Source organism: Prionailurus viverrinus, chromosome E3 (assembly GCF_022837055.1).
Source record: "Prionailurus viverrinus isolate Anna chromosome E3, UM_Priviv_1.0, whole genome shotgun sequence".
Classification (NCBI taxonomy): Eukaryota; Metazoa; Chordata; class Mammalia; order Carnivora; family Felidae; genus Prionailurus; species Prionailurus viverrinus.
The window spans coordinates 19,835,069-19,851,525 of NC_062576.1; the positions used below are offsets into that span (position 1 = coordinate 19,835,069).

Sequence of the window (16,457 nt, forward strand, 5' to 3'; positions counted from 1 at the left end):
ACAACAGCGACTCCTCCTTTTGGGATTACTTTCTCCCCTTAACTTTGCTGCTGAAGTAGTCTGGCCACTTCTTCGTCCTCTTTGCTTGTGTCATTTCTTCTCTTCTTCTTCTCTTTTTTAATGTTTCTTTATTTTTGAAACAGAGACAGAGCACACACGGGGGAGGGGCAGAGAGAGAGGGAGACACAGAGTCCGAAGCGGGCTCCGGGCCCCGAGCTGTCCGCACGGAGCCCCACGCGGGGCTTGAACTCAGGAACCGCGAGATCATGACCCGAGCCGAAGTCGGCCGCTTAACCAGCTGAGCCACCCAGGCACCACTGTCATTTCTTTATTCGTTGGCTTAACAAATACTTACTGGGTGCCTCCTGCTCTCAGAGACAGCACTGAACGTGCCAGACGAAATCTCTGCCCGCAGCGGGCTCTCATTACGGAGGGGGGAGCAGACCACACATAAGTAAACTGACAGATAACACCATTTCAAATAATGAAAAGTAAAAGAGGAAAGGGTAGAAAGTGGTGTGTGTGTTGGTGGTGGCTACTTTAGATGGAGCGGTCAGTGACATCTGAGCTGGGAAGCAGTCAGCCAAGCAATGCTGGGGGAATGAGCATTCTGGACAGAGGGCACAGCAAGTGCAAAGGCCCTGAGGTGGCTGGAGTCTGGTGGGTAAGGAGACCTCAAAGGGTGTGCAGTGGCTTGATAACCTGGTAGGGCCTTGAAAGCCAGGCAGGAAGTTGGCATTTATTTAAAGTGCAGTGGGGAATCTCCAGAAGGTTACAACAAGGGAGAGACTTATTCTGCACAGTACTGAAGTCCTAGCCACAGCAATCAGACAAGAAAAAGAAAGAAAATAAAAGGCATCCGAATTGGGAAGGGAGAAGTAAAACTTTCACCATCTGCGGACGGCGTGATACTCTATATAGAGAACCCTGAAGACTCCACCAAGAGACTACTAGAACTGATAAATAAATTCAGTACAGTTGCAGGACAGAAAATCAGCATACAGAAATCTGTTGCATTTCTATACATTAATAATAAAGTAGCAGAAAGAGACCTTAAGGAAACAATCCCATTTATAATTGCCCCGAAAAGGATAAAATACCTAGGAAAAAACTTAACCAAGGAGGTGAGAGAGCTGTACTCTGAAAACAATAAGATGAAAGAAATTGAAGATGGCCCAAACGAACGCGAAGATATTCCATGATCGTGATTGGAAGAACCAATACTGTTAAAATGTCCATACTGCCCGGAGCAATCTACAGATTTCACGCAATCCCTATCAAAATACCAACAGCATTTTTCACAGCACTAGAACAAAGAATCCCCAAATTTGGATGGAACCACAAAAGACCCCGAGTGGCCAAAGCAACCTTGAGGAAGAGGAACAAAGCCGGAGGTATCACGCGCCCAGATTTCAAGAAATATTAATGGCGTTTACATTTTTGAAAGATCCCTTTTTCTCCGAATATGGCTCAGGCAGCAGAGCGACCCGGAGCCCCTTGTTCAACGGGTGGATCCCAGCCTCTGCCCTCATCTGCGGCATCAGCTACTGGGGGGGTGGGGGGCAGGGGGGGCAGCCTGGGAATGTGCATTTTAACCAGCACGTAACAGATTTGAGAACCACTGCTTCGGGTTCAGGGTCTTCACGTGGAAATTAACCAAGGGGTCAGCAGACAGAACTCAAGGGGCCGCAAGAGTTCGGGTGGCAAAATACTACATCTCTCCTCTCCCAGCCTCTAACTGGCAGTCTGCGTTTCCCTCCTAGCCACACCTGGGGCTTTGTCGCCAGCTGGAGTCACAGAATTTTCACAGCACATTACAGGGCGTGTAGGGATCTTGAAAAGACCCCTTTCTCCTCGCTGCTTCGAAGTCGTGGGAGTTATTAGATCTTGTTATTTCATGCATTAATAAAGAGGCGTGTAGCTTAATATCCTACATCTGACTTTTTAAAAACTTGCCCTGATAACTCCGTCTCCAAATAATTAGCTTGCTTTGCAATTCTGTGTGTGTTTGTTTTATGCATTTAAAAATGTTATTCAGAGAAAGAGTCCTTGGGTTTTGTCAGATGCCACAGGGGTCCGCGGCCCAGAAAAGGTACAGAACGCCTGCAGAGAGCTGGGGGGGTGGGGTGGGGGCCCAGGCAGAGCCGGATGCCTCTCCTGACTCCCTTTGCCAATGCCGAGGGACCTTGGGCAAATTGCTTTCCTCCTCTGTGCCTCCGTGTCCTTACCTGGAAGATAGCACCTATCTCGAATGCTCATTGGAAGGAACCAGCCAGGCCACCCAGGGGCACCAGCCCGTGCCCTTTCTTCCACTGGCGCGTAGGACTTTGAGGCCAGCTGGGCTTGTTGAGCAGGGAGTGGGGAGCCAGGCTGGCTGAGCTCTGACTCCCAGCTCCATCACCTGGGCTGGGCAATTAACCTCTGTGTGCCTCGGTTTCCCCTCCATAACTTGGAGGTAATAATGGCACCTAGGTCATGAGGTGTTGCGGGGATGAGATGAGTTTCTATGTGCCACGGCGCTTGGCATTGTCTGGGGGATGTATAAGATGGTCATTATTGGCCGTGTCTCACCCCTCAGGTTACGTTTGGGGTTCCCGGAGGGCCGGATCCGAGTCCTGCTCTCCTCTGCATCCCCCATAGTACCTGACACAGAGTCTGGGTTTAGGAAATGTGTCTGCTGCAGTGAGTGCTACTTTTCACGTGAGTTAAGGGAGAAGGGACACTTATTCTAGAGGTCAGGATCATGGAGGGCAAGTCGGATGCCCCCACGGCCATAGTGGACCCCGGATTCAGTAAGGGGGCCGCAGGGAGGCAAGGACAAAGGGCTAGAGCACACGTCATCTTGGGGTCCTGGGCAAATAATGAATCCAGATAATCCAGTCGATAGTATCTCCCCACCACCCGCTCAGCCTGGCTTTGTCAGGCTTGAGCCAGATGAGTTTTTTCCGCTGCTTTCCAAGCCTCAGTGTTCTCATCTGTTGAATGGGGACAGCTAGCGTGCGTTGGGGCCCGCCATGAGCTAAGCCTTGGTTATGCCTCTTTCCATGCCCCGTTTGATTCTCACAACCGCTCTCTGAGGCCACTGGGGAGACTGCGGCTCAGAGAGGTGACGTAACTTGCCCAAGGTCACACAGCAAGTCAGCAGCACAGCTGGGGCTTGCCTGGGCGGTCTGGCTCCCAGGCCATGCCTTAAGCCCTGGGCACACCACCACCCCACAGCAGAGAAGTGTTTCTCTTCTTTCCTCCCCTCCGCAGGGACCAGCCCCACTTTATGTCCACAGAGGTGTTCTTTTTTTTTTTTTTTAATGTTTTTATTTATTTTTGAGACAGAGCACGAGCATGAGCAGGGGAGGGGCAGAGAGAGAGGGAGACACAGAATCCGAAGCAGGCTCCAGGCTCTGAGCTGTCAGCACAGAGCCCGACATGGGACTCGAACTCGCGAGCCATGAGATCATGACCTGAGCCGAAGTCGGACGCTTAACCGACTGAGCCACCCAGGCGCCCCGGTGTTCCCATTTTTAAATGGTGGCATCTAATTCAAAATTAAAAAAAATACCTCGTATACCAAGAGAGGAAGAGACACACAGAGGCAGACAGAGAGAGAGAAAACAACAACAACCCCCCCCCCCCAAAAAAACAACAAAATCTCAGAAACTTGTTTTTAGGCCAGTCTGCAACTTCTGACTTAACCTGTTCCACTTCCTTTGCCTGCACAGCAGCCCCGTTTGGGGAGAAGGGGAGGCCCAGAGAGTTGAGAGCGTTTGCCCAAGATGACGGGGGGCCAGCGGGGGGCTGGGGGCCAGACCCCAACCTCAGCCTTCCAAGCTTTACCCACGACATTCCCCCTACCAGCCTCCTCCCCAGGCCCCAGCCCATGTGGGTCGGACCTTATTTTCAAGGCCGGCTCCTGGACTCTAAAGAGAAAGAAAACTCATTGCAGTCTGATGCTGAAGGCCAAGGTCAGCATGACACATCTCAAATGCTCAGTGACCGTCCCTGGATTCCAACAGAGCAGTTTCTAAAGGGCATGTCTGCCAGAGTCATTTTTAAATTGACGGGGACTAGAGCCTTGCAGAACTCTGGGGGCAACAAGGCATTGTCAGAAACCCTTCCAGTGATAATTTGTCCACTTGTGAGCTCGGAGGAGAAGGGCTCATTTCTCTGGGCCCAGCTTGTCAGCCTGATACACCCACACTTACTGAGGACCTACGGGGTACCAGAAACCAGACCAGGAGGCTTTGCAGCCATGGTCTCATTTAACTTGTCCAGAAAACGTGTTACGATTGGTCGTAGCATTGATTCCATTTTTTAGCCAAAGAGACTGAAGCTCAGGGAGGTTAGATAAACGCCCAAGCTCAAATCCAGGCTTTTTGGACCCTCAAGTCCAGGCTCCTTCCCCCCCCCCCCCCCCCCCGCCCCCAGCAAGGCATCTACCTGGAAGTGGTGGAGAGATTGCCTTCTTTGCAGAGGTCTGTCTGGGGGCCACAGCAGAGGCTGGGGTGGTCAGGGAAGGCTTCTCGGAGGAGGTGACCTTATATGAAGAAAGAAGGTGTATTAGTTTCTCATCGCTGTTGTGTGACAAATTAGCACAAACCTAATGACTGGAGGTCAGAATTCCAAATGAACCTTAGGGAGGCCCAAATCAATCCAGGCTAATGTCCCCATCTCAAGATCATAATCACATCTGCAAAGTCCCTTCTGTCCGTGTAAGATAACATAGTCACAGGTTGGGGAAATTCGGATGGGGGTATCTTTGCAGGCCATTATTCAGCTGACCCCAGGAGAGGACAACACTTTGAGGGCCGGGCCCGTGCCTGAGGCACGGGAGGGCGTGGAATGTTCAGCAGGCAGCCGGGCTGAGGGGTTAGAGGTGGGAGGGGCTGATTAGGACCCACGCGTCAAGGGCACTGAATTCCGCGTTGGCGCATTTGAACTTCATCTTTTTTTTTTTTTTTTTGAACTTCGTCTTCTAGAGCAGTGCTTTCCTCACACGTGGACGGCTGCGGATCTGGTGAAAATGCACACGCCTTGAGTCAGTAGGTCTGGGTGGGGTCTGAGAATCCTCGTTTATCACAGGCTCCCAGGGGCTGCAGGGGCTGATGCAGAAAACAGTCCCCCCCCCCCCCCCAGGCTCCGTGTTTCCAGAGCATCACCCCGGTTGGCATTTGAATGGCATTCTCTTCCCAAACTCTGTGTTACCCAACATTTTTGCACATCTTCTGAGAGCGGCCGCTGAGGATGGTCACCCTGACCTCCGGTCCAAACCTGAAAGGTTCTGTCTGACTCATCGAAGGAAGATTCCCAGTGTCGTGACTTTGGCAACTCACTAGCCTTCTCAGGCCTTCGTGGAAAGGATGTGGGCTGGGGCGGACAAGATGACTCTCGGGAACAGCTCTCAGATCTGTGCTCTTGAGTCCCGTGTAACAATGTGGGCATATTTTTAGAGCTGGATTGTCTCTCCTTTTAATCTAACTCTTTGAAAATTGGCACCTTCATGTGTGGGGTGGCGTGGCATTTGCTGGAACTTCCCCTGTCCCTGAGCAAGGGGACAGCTGAGGCTTTGCTGGATAGTTCACTCCTACATGGAGATATATCAGCGAGGACCGTGCAGGGTCTTAAAATGTTGCTTCGCTGCAGAGCGTCAGGGACGGAAATGGCTTTAGACATCGTTGCACGGGGGGCTGTAAACTCAAAGGCTCAAGAGAGCTAGACGGGAGCCAAGGGTGATGGGCACTGCGGAGGGTCTGTGCTGACTCAGAAGTACGTGTCCTGTTTGAGGGGGAGCAGCCCCAGCTCAGCCCCGCAGCCCTTGTATGAGGATGCGGGTCCGGCACGGCTGTATGCACCCGTCTTGCAAGCGAATCCAGAAACCTGGATGAAATTTTATGTGAAGGCTCCTATTTTTAAATGTTGATAATGAATTCAGATATTTTTAAAATACTGTGTGGGCCAAACAAGACATTTTTGTGGGCTGGATTCGGCCTGTTGGCAGCTTGTTGGAGCATCCACTTGTTTCACCGGGAGGGAAACTGAGGCCCGCAGAGGCACCTTCGGAAGGCCCCACGGCGCCGGCTGGAACTCAGGGCTGCTGACACGCGGTGCAGTCACCTTCCTGTGGTCTTTTGCGGCCGCTCTTCTTCGGGGAAGCCCCTTTCCATGCCCCTCCCCCAAACCTCATTCCCTGCACCTCTCAGAGGGTCACCCTGCTTCCCAGTCTCACAGCAGCAAGCAGCCTGGCAGGTGGAAGCCCCCCACCGCCTGCCACCACCACCACCGCTGCCCCCAATCTGCCCTCAACCTGCTTTGTGACATGGGCATGTCCTAAGTCCTCACCGGGCTAACTTCTCATCTGCAGATGGAGGGCTCAGCGACCCCTGGAGTCTGTCCCGAGGCCTCTGGCCCTCTCCTCCCAGCCCCTGAGCATCCCCGAGCCTGAGCGTATTGACATTTCGCAAACAGCAGCTGTCATGAAGCCGTTTGCAGCCTCAGAGGTCCTGGCCTGCGTCATTTACACGATTTCACGTGCTGGGTCTCAGGGGGCGTGTCGCCAAGCCCAGAGCCAGCAGCCACTGCGCCATACCTTATTGATTTGACATATTAGACTGATGGATTTGGGCAGGGTGGGGGGTGGGGGGAATGTTTTCTCTTGAAATGCCGTGGTGCCTTGGGATTTCATCTGATTTTGCAACAATTCCCCTCTGCTCCCCAGAAGGGTTTTATTTGTCCAGTGACTGAAATGTGCCGGTTCTAGGCTGCCTACTCCTTGGTCACATCCTACGGGACTAACAATGACGATGACAATAATAGTAACAGCTCATGCTTATATAACACCTGCTGTGCGCCAGGCACTGCCCTAAGCACTTTGCTCATCAATTTACTCGCTTTGTCCTCACGTTGCCTGCAAACTGGGTGCTATATCTATCCCCGATTTTCCGACGAGAAAACCGGTTCAGTGGGAGCACGTCACTTGCCCCAGCGTCCCAGGCAGTGCCTGGCAGAGCCGGGGATCAACCCAGGGGGCCCAGCCCGGGGCCGTGATCTTCACACTTGTTGCCCCGCCCCCACTTATAATTATTCTAATCGCCCATAATTATACTTAGCGGGAAGCGACGGTAACACTCAGCTCTTTTGAATACTTCCCAAGTGTCAGGCTTGCGCGATTTATAGATAGTGTCTCACTTCATGCTCAGGACAAGCCTGTCATGCCCATTTCTCAAGTGAGGAAACCGAGGGACAGAGTCGGATGAGGCCTCTGGCCAAGGCTGTAGATGCAAGACACGGTTCCCACCCGTGATTTCCCACTCAGCCAGACGGGCCCTGGAAACTATCTTGGCAAGGGAGGGACTGGGGCGAAAGGGAATTTGTTCTTGCAAACCCATCAATTCCATCAATGGAGGGTCAGGGTTGATGTTATGAAGCTGTTTTTTAAAAAGGCAGAAAGTGCAGCTAACGGGATTAGCTGTCACCCCACAGGCCCTGTACCTGATGAGAAGCCATTTCATTTCTTCTGCCCCGGGAGGTCACCGGTTCTCAGCTGCAAATCGAGCCTTGCGTGCCAAGTTTCAGAGACCCGACACAATCATCTGTGTGATTACTGAGGCTTTCCGGGCGTCACCCAGGCAAGACCCCACCGTCCCGGCCAGAGGCTGCCCGCCCACTGTCCTTTCTGACTTCCTTTAGTCACACGCGTGTGCCTCCATAACACGAATCGTGACGAGCACCGATTGCCAGCCAGGCCCTGTGTGGCGGTCCCAATGTTTTGTCATTCGGGTTCTACCTTCTCTCTATCTCTGTGTGCCAGACGCCAACATCTGCCGGCTGGCACGGGCTCCGTCTTTTTCTGAAGTCGACTCGCTTTCTTGTACAAACATTCGGAAGGGAACTTTGGATCAGTGGTGCTTGTGCTTGAGGGTGCGTCAGCGTCACCTGGAGAGCTCGTTACAACATACATGGCTCTGGAGGCCCAAGGGTTAGCATCCCGTGTTCCTGTGTGCCTGCTACAGGTTGGGGGTCACACGGAGAATGCTGGCTTAGATCGCTGCTCTAATTGGACCCCTTGCCGTAAAACGCGATGTGTAAGGGAGGGCCCCTGCAGGAGTCAGAATCCCCCAGATAGTTCAAACGAAGGCGCTTTAATGAAAAAGTCCGCATAGAGGCACGGGAAGGGCTAAGAGCATCTGAGGCCCCCAAAAGCTGGCAACAGAGGGGAGCTGTTAGCACCAGCCTTGGCGGGGGGAGGAGAAAGGGTGGGAACAGTGTGAAAGCCGCAGATGCTTGGATCCCACAAACTTGGGAGCCTCTGCCAGAGAAGGGGCTCCAGACAGGGAGCAGGGCAGAGAGAAAACAATCAGACCTTCCTCCTCCCACCCTCTGATCTCTAGCTGGTCCTCCTCATTGCTCAGCCAGAGGGCTGGGGAGTCTGGGGGGTGCAGTCCCAAGGAGTCAGGCCCCTGAGGCCCAGAGCCGGGCACAGAAGGGCGGAGAGCAGTGGCTGGGGGAGGGCGGGAGAGGAGCGGGGCTGAAGGAAATTGTCAAAATGTCCTTCAAGTCTGCCTGGGACCTGCTGAAGATTCTGTGAGCCCTCTCCCAGTTTTAAATAATTAACAAGTGGTAGAAAGGTGTTAAGGACACATTAGCACCAAACAGAGGCTCTTTTGATCGTGGTGATAGGATTTATAAAAATAACAGAGAAGTGAGTAGCTTTTTCACTTTTTGACTCAGACAATTCAGTGTTGTGGTTAGTGTAACGCCACCTCTCCCTTGGGGGGGAAACACAGACGGGGAGATGGCACCCCCCAGGGTTAACTCACTTGGGGTACTTAGCAGCTCACATCAGGCGTCCGTTGGGGGGTTGCAGCTGGGGGAGGACGGAGATGTCAACCCCCTAGTCCAGCAGGCGGGTGACGGGTGGAGGGTGGGCAGGCACTGGAGCAGAGCGGTCCGCGTGCTGGCAGGTGGCAATGTGCACAGAAGTGTTGGGGCAGGGGCCGCTGGGCTCCCATGGTGTTTGTCGCCTTCACGGCTCTCTGCCCTGCCTCTCCCCTTGAGTATTCATGTTCCCGTGGATCAACCTCCCCCCCTTTTCTCTCTTGCTCCACATACTTTGCACGAGCATGTCAACCGCTCTCGGGCTACTGTCTCTTTGGCAATCAGAGTAGACATTTATTGCGTACCCGTGATTTGCCAAGGTCCGCACCCCTCCGCCTGAGCTCCAGCTACCCCCTGGGCATCCCGTTGGAGGTCCTGCAGTGGATGTGGAAGCTCATTGCCTGCCTGCCTTAGCGTTACCTCATTCTCCGTGAAAAGCATCACATCTGCTCAGCTGCCCAGGCGGGACACGTGGCCCCACCATGGTCAGAGCCCACAGAGCCCGTGCGTCAGGAGTTATCAGGTTTTCCACTTGTCCTCACCCCCAATGTTGCCATGGCAGACCCCCCCCCCCATCCTTCTAGAGAGGGCCTCCTGACAGGTGTCCTTTCCTTGCTAAGACCCGTAGGTCCCCACTTGCCTCAGCAGCATGGGCCAAGCCCACCTTCCACGGCCTGGCTTCTGGTATCCTCAAGACCTGTCTGCTCTTCCTTGAGACCTCCTTCCCCCGACATCTGGTGGCCAGCTGGCCTCCGGATCGCTGAGGACTGAAATCCACTCTCTCCCCCATCCCACTCAGTGGCCACCCCCTTGCAGGAACTCTGGCTCAGGAATTGTTTGGGATGCTGGAGAGCACGTAGATAAGAGCCATGGCCAGGGAACTCCGTGCCCTCAGACCCAGACGGGCCCCTCTGACCAGCCCAAGAGCGGGGAATGATATGATTTCAAGGTGGCTACTCTAGCCTGCCAGCTTACAGCCATGATGAATCCTGGAGTCAGAGAGGCCTGGGTTTGAACCCAGACTGTACCACTATCTGGCTGTGTAGACTAGTTGCTGAGTCCCTCCGAACCTAAGTTTACTCCTCTGTAAAAGATGAGAATTTTCCGAGAATTTTCTGTTTGTTTGCTTCATTCACTAAACAGTATATATTGGATGTCCCTAGGACATTCCCAGTGGAGGGAACAATCTTATAAAGGCTGAGATGTGGGAAGGACGTGTTTGACAGGTTTGGAGAACAGAAAAGGTGAAGATCAGGCCTCTTTGTTGTAAGTGGTAGAAATTCCACCTCAAACCAGCTTAGGCAAAGACAAGGAATTCATTGGTTCATGTGATTGAAAGAACACATGATGGGATGCTTCAGGCACGGCTGGATCCAGGGGCTCAAACAGTATCAGGCTCAAACTACCTCGCCAGGTTTTAGGAGGATGGGGGAAAGAACACATGTGAATGCTAGTGTCTGAGATCAGATTTCCTAGAAGCAGACACCGAGGTGAGGATTCACGTTCAAGGCATTTATAAAGGAAATGCCCCGGGGGAGAGTGGTAGGGAAACTGGGGTGAGGCAGGGCAGGGAAATCAATCTGGAGAGAGTAAGAAGCCTAAGTAACCCTAGCCAGGCATTGGGGATGCTAGTGCCTGGTTCTCCATGGTTAAACTTACTTATTTTCTAAGCATCTCAGCCCCTGACGCCAACCTTACCTCTCAGCCTATCTGACAGAGCAGAGCTGGGTACTGTTGGGAAGGGAGGCGGGGGTAGGGGGTGGAGTGGGGTGGAAGCCTGGCCTGGGGCCCACGAGGGCAAAGATGAGAGCAACCCCCCCCCACCCCCCCCCCCCGGGACAGTAGGGGTGCTTCGGGAGAGGCACTGAGTCAGTAAGCAGCACGGTGGTGAGGGGCGGCCTCCTCAAGCCACCAGGCCAACAGCAGCTGGAGGTGAAGGCTGCTGGGAGGGAGGCCAGGCCTCCGCGGGAGCTGCCGCCCTCCTGGCGAGGCTCAGCTCGCCCCACATCTCCTGCCTTCCTCCCTGCTGCCTCGGTGGGCCTCGGGCCAGAGAAGGGCCTCGGAGACTATGCGTGTGCCAAGCCAGGGGGTGTTTTAACAACATCCAGGCTGCCAGGAGCACATCATTCTCTTACAGAAATCCAAGGGATTGCCCAGGAGATGTGATATTTTTGTAGCCAAAGGAAAAAAGGGGGGGGGGGAGAAAAAAAGAATTTCTCCACAGCTCTCAAAGCCCGTTGTGCTAGGAATGATAGTGGGTGTTTCAGAATCTGGATTCTTTGTCAGGGAGCAGATAAGGACCGAGAATTTTCTGTTTGTTTGCTTCATTCACCAAATAGTACATATTGGATGTCCCTAGGACATTCCCAGTGGAAGGAACAATCTTATAAAGGCTGAGATGTAGGAAGGACATGTTTGACAGGTTTGGAGAACAGAAAAGGTGAAGATCAGGCCTCTCTGTTGTAAGTGATAGAAATTCCACCTCAAACTAGCTTAGGCAAAGACAAGGAATTCATTGGTTCATGTGATTGAAAGAACACATGATGGGACGCTTCAGGCACGGCTGGATCCAGGGGCTCAAACAACGTCATAGGACACAATCTTCCTCTATCTCAGCTTTGCCTTCCTTGGCATTGTCTCTGCTCTCAGGAAAGCCCTTGCCACTTGGTGACTCAGTCAGTTTCATCCTTCCACTCCCCCCAGGCTCAAACCCAGTAGAAAGGAATTTTCTCCACCAATAGGTCCGGCAAAAGTCCAGCGGCTGACTCTCATTGAACTGACTTGGGTCATATGTCCATCTCTGACTGGCCAGGCTTTGTCCATAGTCCCTTCTGTAAAGGGGGGGCCTCGCTCACTGATTAGTGCGGTTTGGAAGGTAAGTCATGTGAGGTGTTACATTTTCCACTGGCCACCCTTTTCCTCAGAAATGATATCTGCTCCCACAATTGTATTTCTCCCTCTTGACTCTGTCTCCTGCCTCGACCTCCCTCAGGCACTCCTGGGCTCCATTTCCAGGGGATCATGGCGGGGACATGTTCCGCCCATACAACAATGATACTATCGCACAGATTGAGCCTTCACTAGATGCTAACCACAAGGTCTTTTCATTGCTGTGCAAATGCATCCTCACGGCATGACAGTAGTATGAAGTAGGTGTTATTTTTATCTTTGTTGTATAGGTAAAGAAACTGAGGCATAGAGAGGTTCACTCCTGAACCAATGACTAGAGTCATAGGGGTTATGAAGCTCTGGCTGGCTACACAGGAGTCATGTGCCCAATCATGGAGCCAGCTGCAATTGAATTGCACAGACTGGGAGAAGAAAGGGACTCCCCAGGGAAAGGATTGTAGTCAGAAGGGAGGGATAAAGTGGGAAAAACAGAGAATGCCCCCTAAACTAGGGGGCAAATGATGGCAACCGAATTTTGGAAAAAACTGGGGGGGAGAGGGAGCTGTGGTGGCTCAGGGAATGTAAACATTTGAACAGCCAAACCACTGAAAGGATAGAGGGGCAGCCGGCGTTCAGGAAGAGCTGGAACCAGGCACTCACGCTGTCATCAGGCTCAGGTTCTCAGGGCGCCTGGCTGGCCCAATTGGAAGAGCTTGCAACCCCCCCCCCCCCCCCCCCCGATGAGTTCAAGCCCCACCTTGATCTTTTTTTTTTTTTAAACAAGTAAGATGACTGGGGCATCTGGGTGGCTCAGTCAATCGAGCCACCGATTTGGGCTCAGGTCAGGATCTCATGGTTCTTGGGTTTGAGCCCCACGCGGGGCTCTGTGCTGACAGCTCAGAGCCGGGAGCCTGCTTCACATTCTGTGTCTCCCCCTCTCTCTCTCTCTGCCCCTGCCCTGTTCGGCTTTGTCTCGCTCTCAAAAGTAAATAAACATTAAAAATAAATAAGATTACTTAAATAAATCAACTTAAAAAAAAAAGGCTCACACCCCGATTTGAACCCCTCGCTGTCTACTTCGGTGCTCCCGAGCGCGCGGATTGCTACAGAGCAGGACTTTGATTGGCCAAATCTAGGCCACGTGATCAAACCCGACCAATCGGCTCTGCCCAGGAAGACCGGGCCGCTTTAGGACACCGCGGGTTCCGGGGAGAGTCGCGAGGTTGAAGCTGTGACCACGGGAGTAGCAGTTTCTAGAAAAAAAAGTGGAGTAGGGTACAGGGCCGATAGAAATGTAGGGGTGCGCTCCTAGCTGCGGGTGACAGAGAACTTGGCCCCCGAAAGCTTCGACGGTGGGGAAGCCCTCGGGGCTGGTGATTGGCCCAGTGGTGTCACCACTGCTCAGCAACTACAGCGGCAGCTTCATCTTAAGGCGGGTACCCTCCTGGCCATCAGGTGGCTCCCTGGCGCAGCCATCTACCAGGTGCGAAGAGAAAGTGTGACCGGGACGCAGGTTCCTCCCTCCCGTCTGAACGGGCCCACAGAGGGGTCGCACGCCACTGCCCTCCAGTGAGCGTCACCGGGGTGGGGGAGGGGGCGGGCGCTGGCCTCCACCAACTTAGGTTTGGGCACCTGCGCCAGGCCTGGTGCGGAGGACGGGAGGCCGTGATCAGCTGTGTCACGGGGACCCACCCTGGAACCGCGGCCCTTGCTCCAACAGTTCGGACCCCCGCCGCGGGGCGTGGTGTGGAAGGTACACGGGGCAGGGTCACCCTGCGGCGTCCCTCATCTCACAGCCGGTCTGCCTCTGTCGTGCAGGGGTCCTGTGGCTGTCGGTGGTGTCCGAGGTGCTGTACATCCTCCTGCTGGTGGTCGGCTTCAGCCTCATGTGTCTCGAGCTCTTCCACTCCAGCAATGTCATCGACGGGCTCAAGCTCAACGCCTTCGCAGCTGTCTTCACGGTGCTGTCCGGTAAGGCGGAGGGCCTCTGGCGGTGGGGCCTAGCCCTGGACCTCCGGCAGAGCGGAACGTGGGTGCTGGAGCCGCCCCCGGGCCGAGTCCTGGCTGTTCCCACCGGGTGACCTTGCGCCCATCACTCCGCTGCTCTGAGCCTCCGCGTTCCGGTTTTAAAAGGGGATTTGCGCGCTCGCGTGCTCATTCAGTGGTTGTTGAATATCGTGTGCCAGGTACCGTGCTAACAATAAGGGCTGGGGCTTTCCTAACGGAGGGACCGTTCCAGAGCCCGTGGAGTTTAACAGGTGTGGGCGAGAGAGGTGGGTTAGCCTGACGTGTATTCAAGGGATGACCACCCCACGCCCTCGTGGCGGAGTGTATTTGGGGGACAGGGCACAGGGAGGTGGTGTATTGGCATCAGTGGATGATGGTGTCTTCCACAGAGACATAAAGGGGGGGCCCGTTTTGGGGTGGCCCGCACGTCACTCATCTGCTTTGGCTTATTTGCCTTTGAGACACACGTGTGGAAGCTGGAGGGGAGCAAACACATCTAGAAGCTCAGCTACTAGTGTGGGGTGGGCAGAGGCGGTGCGTAAAGGCCGCAGAGCCAGGGGTTTTGGGGGCTGTAGGGGGAACAGGACGGTCAGGACATTATGACTCAGGGAGCCAGAGACAGAAGACTCCAAGAAAAGGCCATTGGATTAGGTGGCCAGGAGCCCAGAGTTGGTTCAGCAGATCCAGGTCACGAGGGGTTAAGCAGGGAATATGCCAGAGAGGAGTCGAAGGAGCCTCCAAACCATAACTTCAGGCAGCCTGACAGATAGAGTGGTGGCTTGGCTGTGCGAGACATCTGTTCCTAAAAAGCCAAGTGTAAATTGAATTTCTATAAATCTAATCCTATTCTTCATGCGTTGGAAGAAGCCTCTATTTAATGAAACCGAAACGAGGCGCCTTTTGGTAAGGGACATAATCTCCCCCTAACTGAAGTATGTGTGTACAACAGAGGGGTCCCTCAAAGATCGAGAGCTGCATCCAAGAGATTACAGCACGCTCCGCAGATGAAAACACGCGTGACTTGGCGTTCTCAGGATGTGGAAATCTGACCATCATAGCAAAAGAAAGAAAAGAGAAATAGAGTGATCGTCATCGCCAAGGGTCGGTTTTGGTTCCCAGCTCTTGGGCCGCGGACGATTCTGGACCTGTGTGTCCTGTTTGGGGGTGGAGTGGGGATGGGCGGGGTGGGGCATGAGACTTGGAAAAAAACCGAAGAGTTTGCTTGACGGACAGCTTGGGGAAGACAGTGCAGATAGAGGGAACAGCATGGACAAGGGTGGCATATTCTGGAAACCTTGAGTAGTTCAGAATGACAGGAAGGCAGGGTAGGGAGAGCACAGTTGACAGATGAAATCGGACAGCTGGGTGAGGGTCTTGGTGCTTTGCAGTGATCCTTAGATGTTACCATGTAGCTGACCGCGCTGAGAATCCAGAGCAGAGGGGGATAACATTTGCATTATGTCAGGTTTGCATTTCGGGGGTGAGGGTTCGGGCTGCGGCGTGGACAGAGCAGAGCAAGGGTGGAGGTGAGGAGGCCGGCCCGGAGGTGAGAAAAGATGAGGCCCCACCCGGGTGCGGGGGCAGTGGGAACGCGGGACGCGGGCACACACACCCTCCATCTAGGAGGCGAAGTCAGGAGAGCCGGGTGGGCCCGGAAGACAGAGAACCCAGGTCAGCTGCCTGGTTTGGAATCCACACAGTCCGGGGGGTCCATGAGCCTGGTGGGGAAGAAGTTCCATCTGTAGTTGTCTAACTTGTAACGGACACTTAGGCTGTCCCTCAAATGTGAGTGGAGGCAACAGAACCCTGTAGGGGGCAGTAGCTATGACATAGTCACCAATAATCACCTATGTTTTTCCTATCGCGCTGTCGTTGGGGCAGATACCCTGAAATGCTTTCATTCAAAAGGGTGATAATGCCAGAGCTTCTGCTGCATCTCGTTAACCTCGCGCGCTAACGAAGAAGCACATATATTCCCATGCCACGAACTCGTTTGAACGTTTCGCTTAACTACGTTTCCATATAAGGGGTTTGCTTTATAATCCCGCGTATTTTATTTTGTGTATCCGGAGACGCTATTCTCAGGAGGGACCTAGAGGTCCAGATGGCCAGAGCCCCTGATCTTGTGTCCCGTGGCCGGCATCTGGGCAGGGACGGGATGGGCCCGGACCCCCAAGATGGGGAAGGTGGGAAAAGCAGGTGGTGGGGGCGGTGGCTCCGACCTGAGCAGGTGGAGTGTGATGTGCTGTGGGGTGTCCAGTCTCCTCTCTCTTGTTAGTGGCTTCACCTTTTCTTTCCTCTCCCCACTGCAAGCATCGAAGAGTCCCCTTATCCCGGGCACCCAGCCCTCCCCCTCAACCTGCTCATTCCGGTCACAGAACAAAAGCGGGTGGGCGGCCCAAGGCAACCATCCCCAAGTCTTCAAGCAGACCTCTCTTGGGGTAGGAGGTGGGGGCTCCTTCCCCTGCCTCAAAGGGCTCATCAAAGCTCTCACCCCTCAAAAAGCCTGCCCCCAGAGGCCCACTGCTGAAGAAAATAAGATTGTCTTCAGTAATTTCAGACACATAAACAATACAGGGCTCAGGGAGGTTAATTGACTTGCCCAGGGTCACACAGCTGGTCAGTTACGGAGCCAGGATTAAACCCAGCTCCTGCTGGCTTCAAAGCCCCGTGCTCTTTTCATAGGATCCGAG

The 16,457-nt window shown here is 53.8% G+C and overlaps 1 protein-coding gene across 2 annotated transcripts in view; it reads left to right on the top strand.

Annotated features, from left to right (window-relative positions):
- Positions 1 to 16,457, top strand: part of GSG1L (GSG1 like) — a 207,294-nt gene that overhangs the window by 116,735 nt on the left and 74,102 nt on the right. For both annotated transcript variants that reach the window (XM_047839287.1, XM_047839288.1), the window contains exon 3: positions 13,576 to 13,728. In XM_047839287.1, coding sequence (XP_047695243.1) covers positions 13,576 to 13,728 — 153 coding nt within the window. The remainder of the gene's footprint in view (positions 1 to 13,575; positions 13,729 to 16,457) is intronic.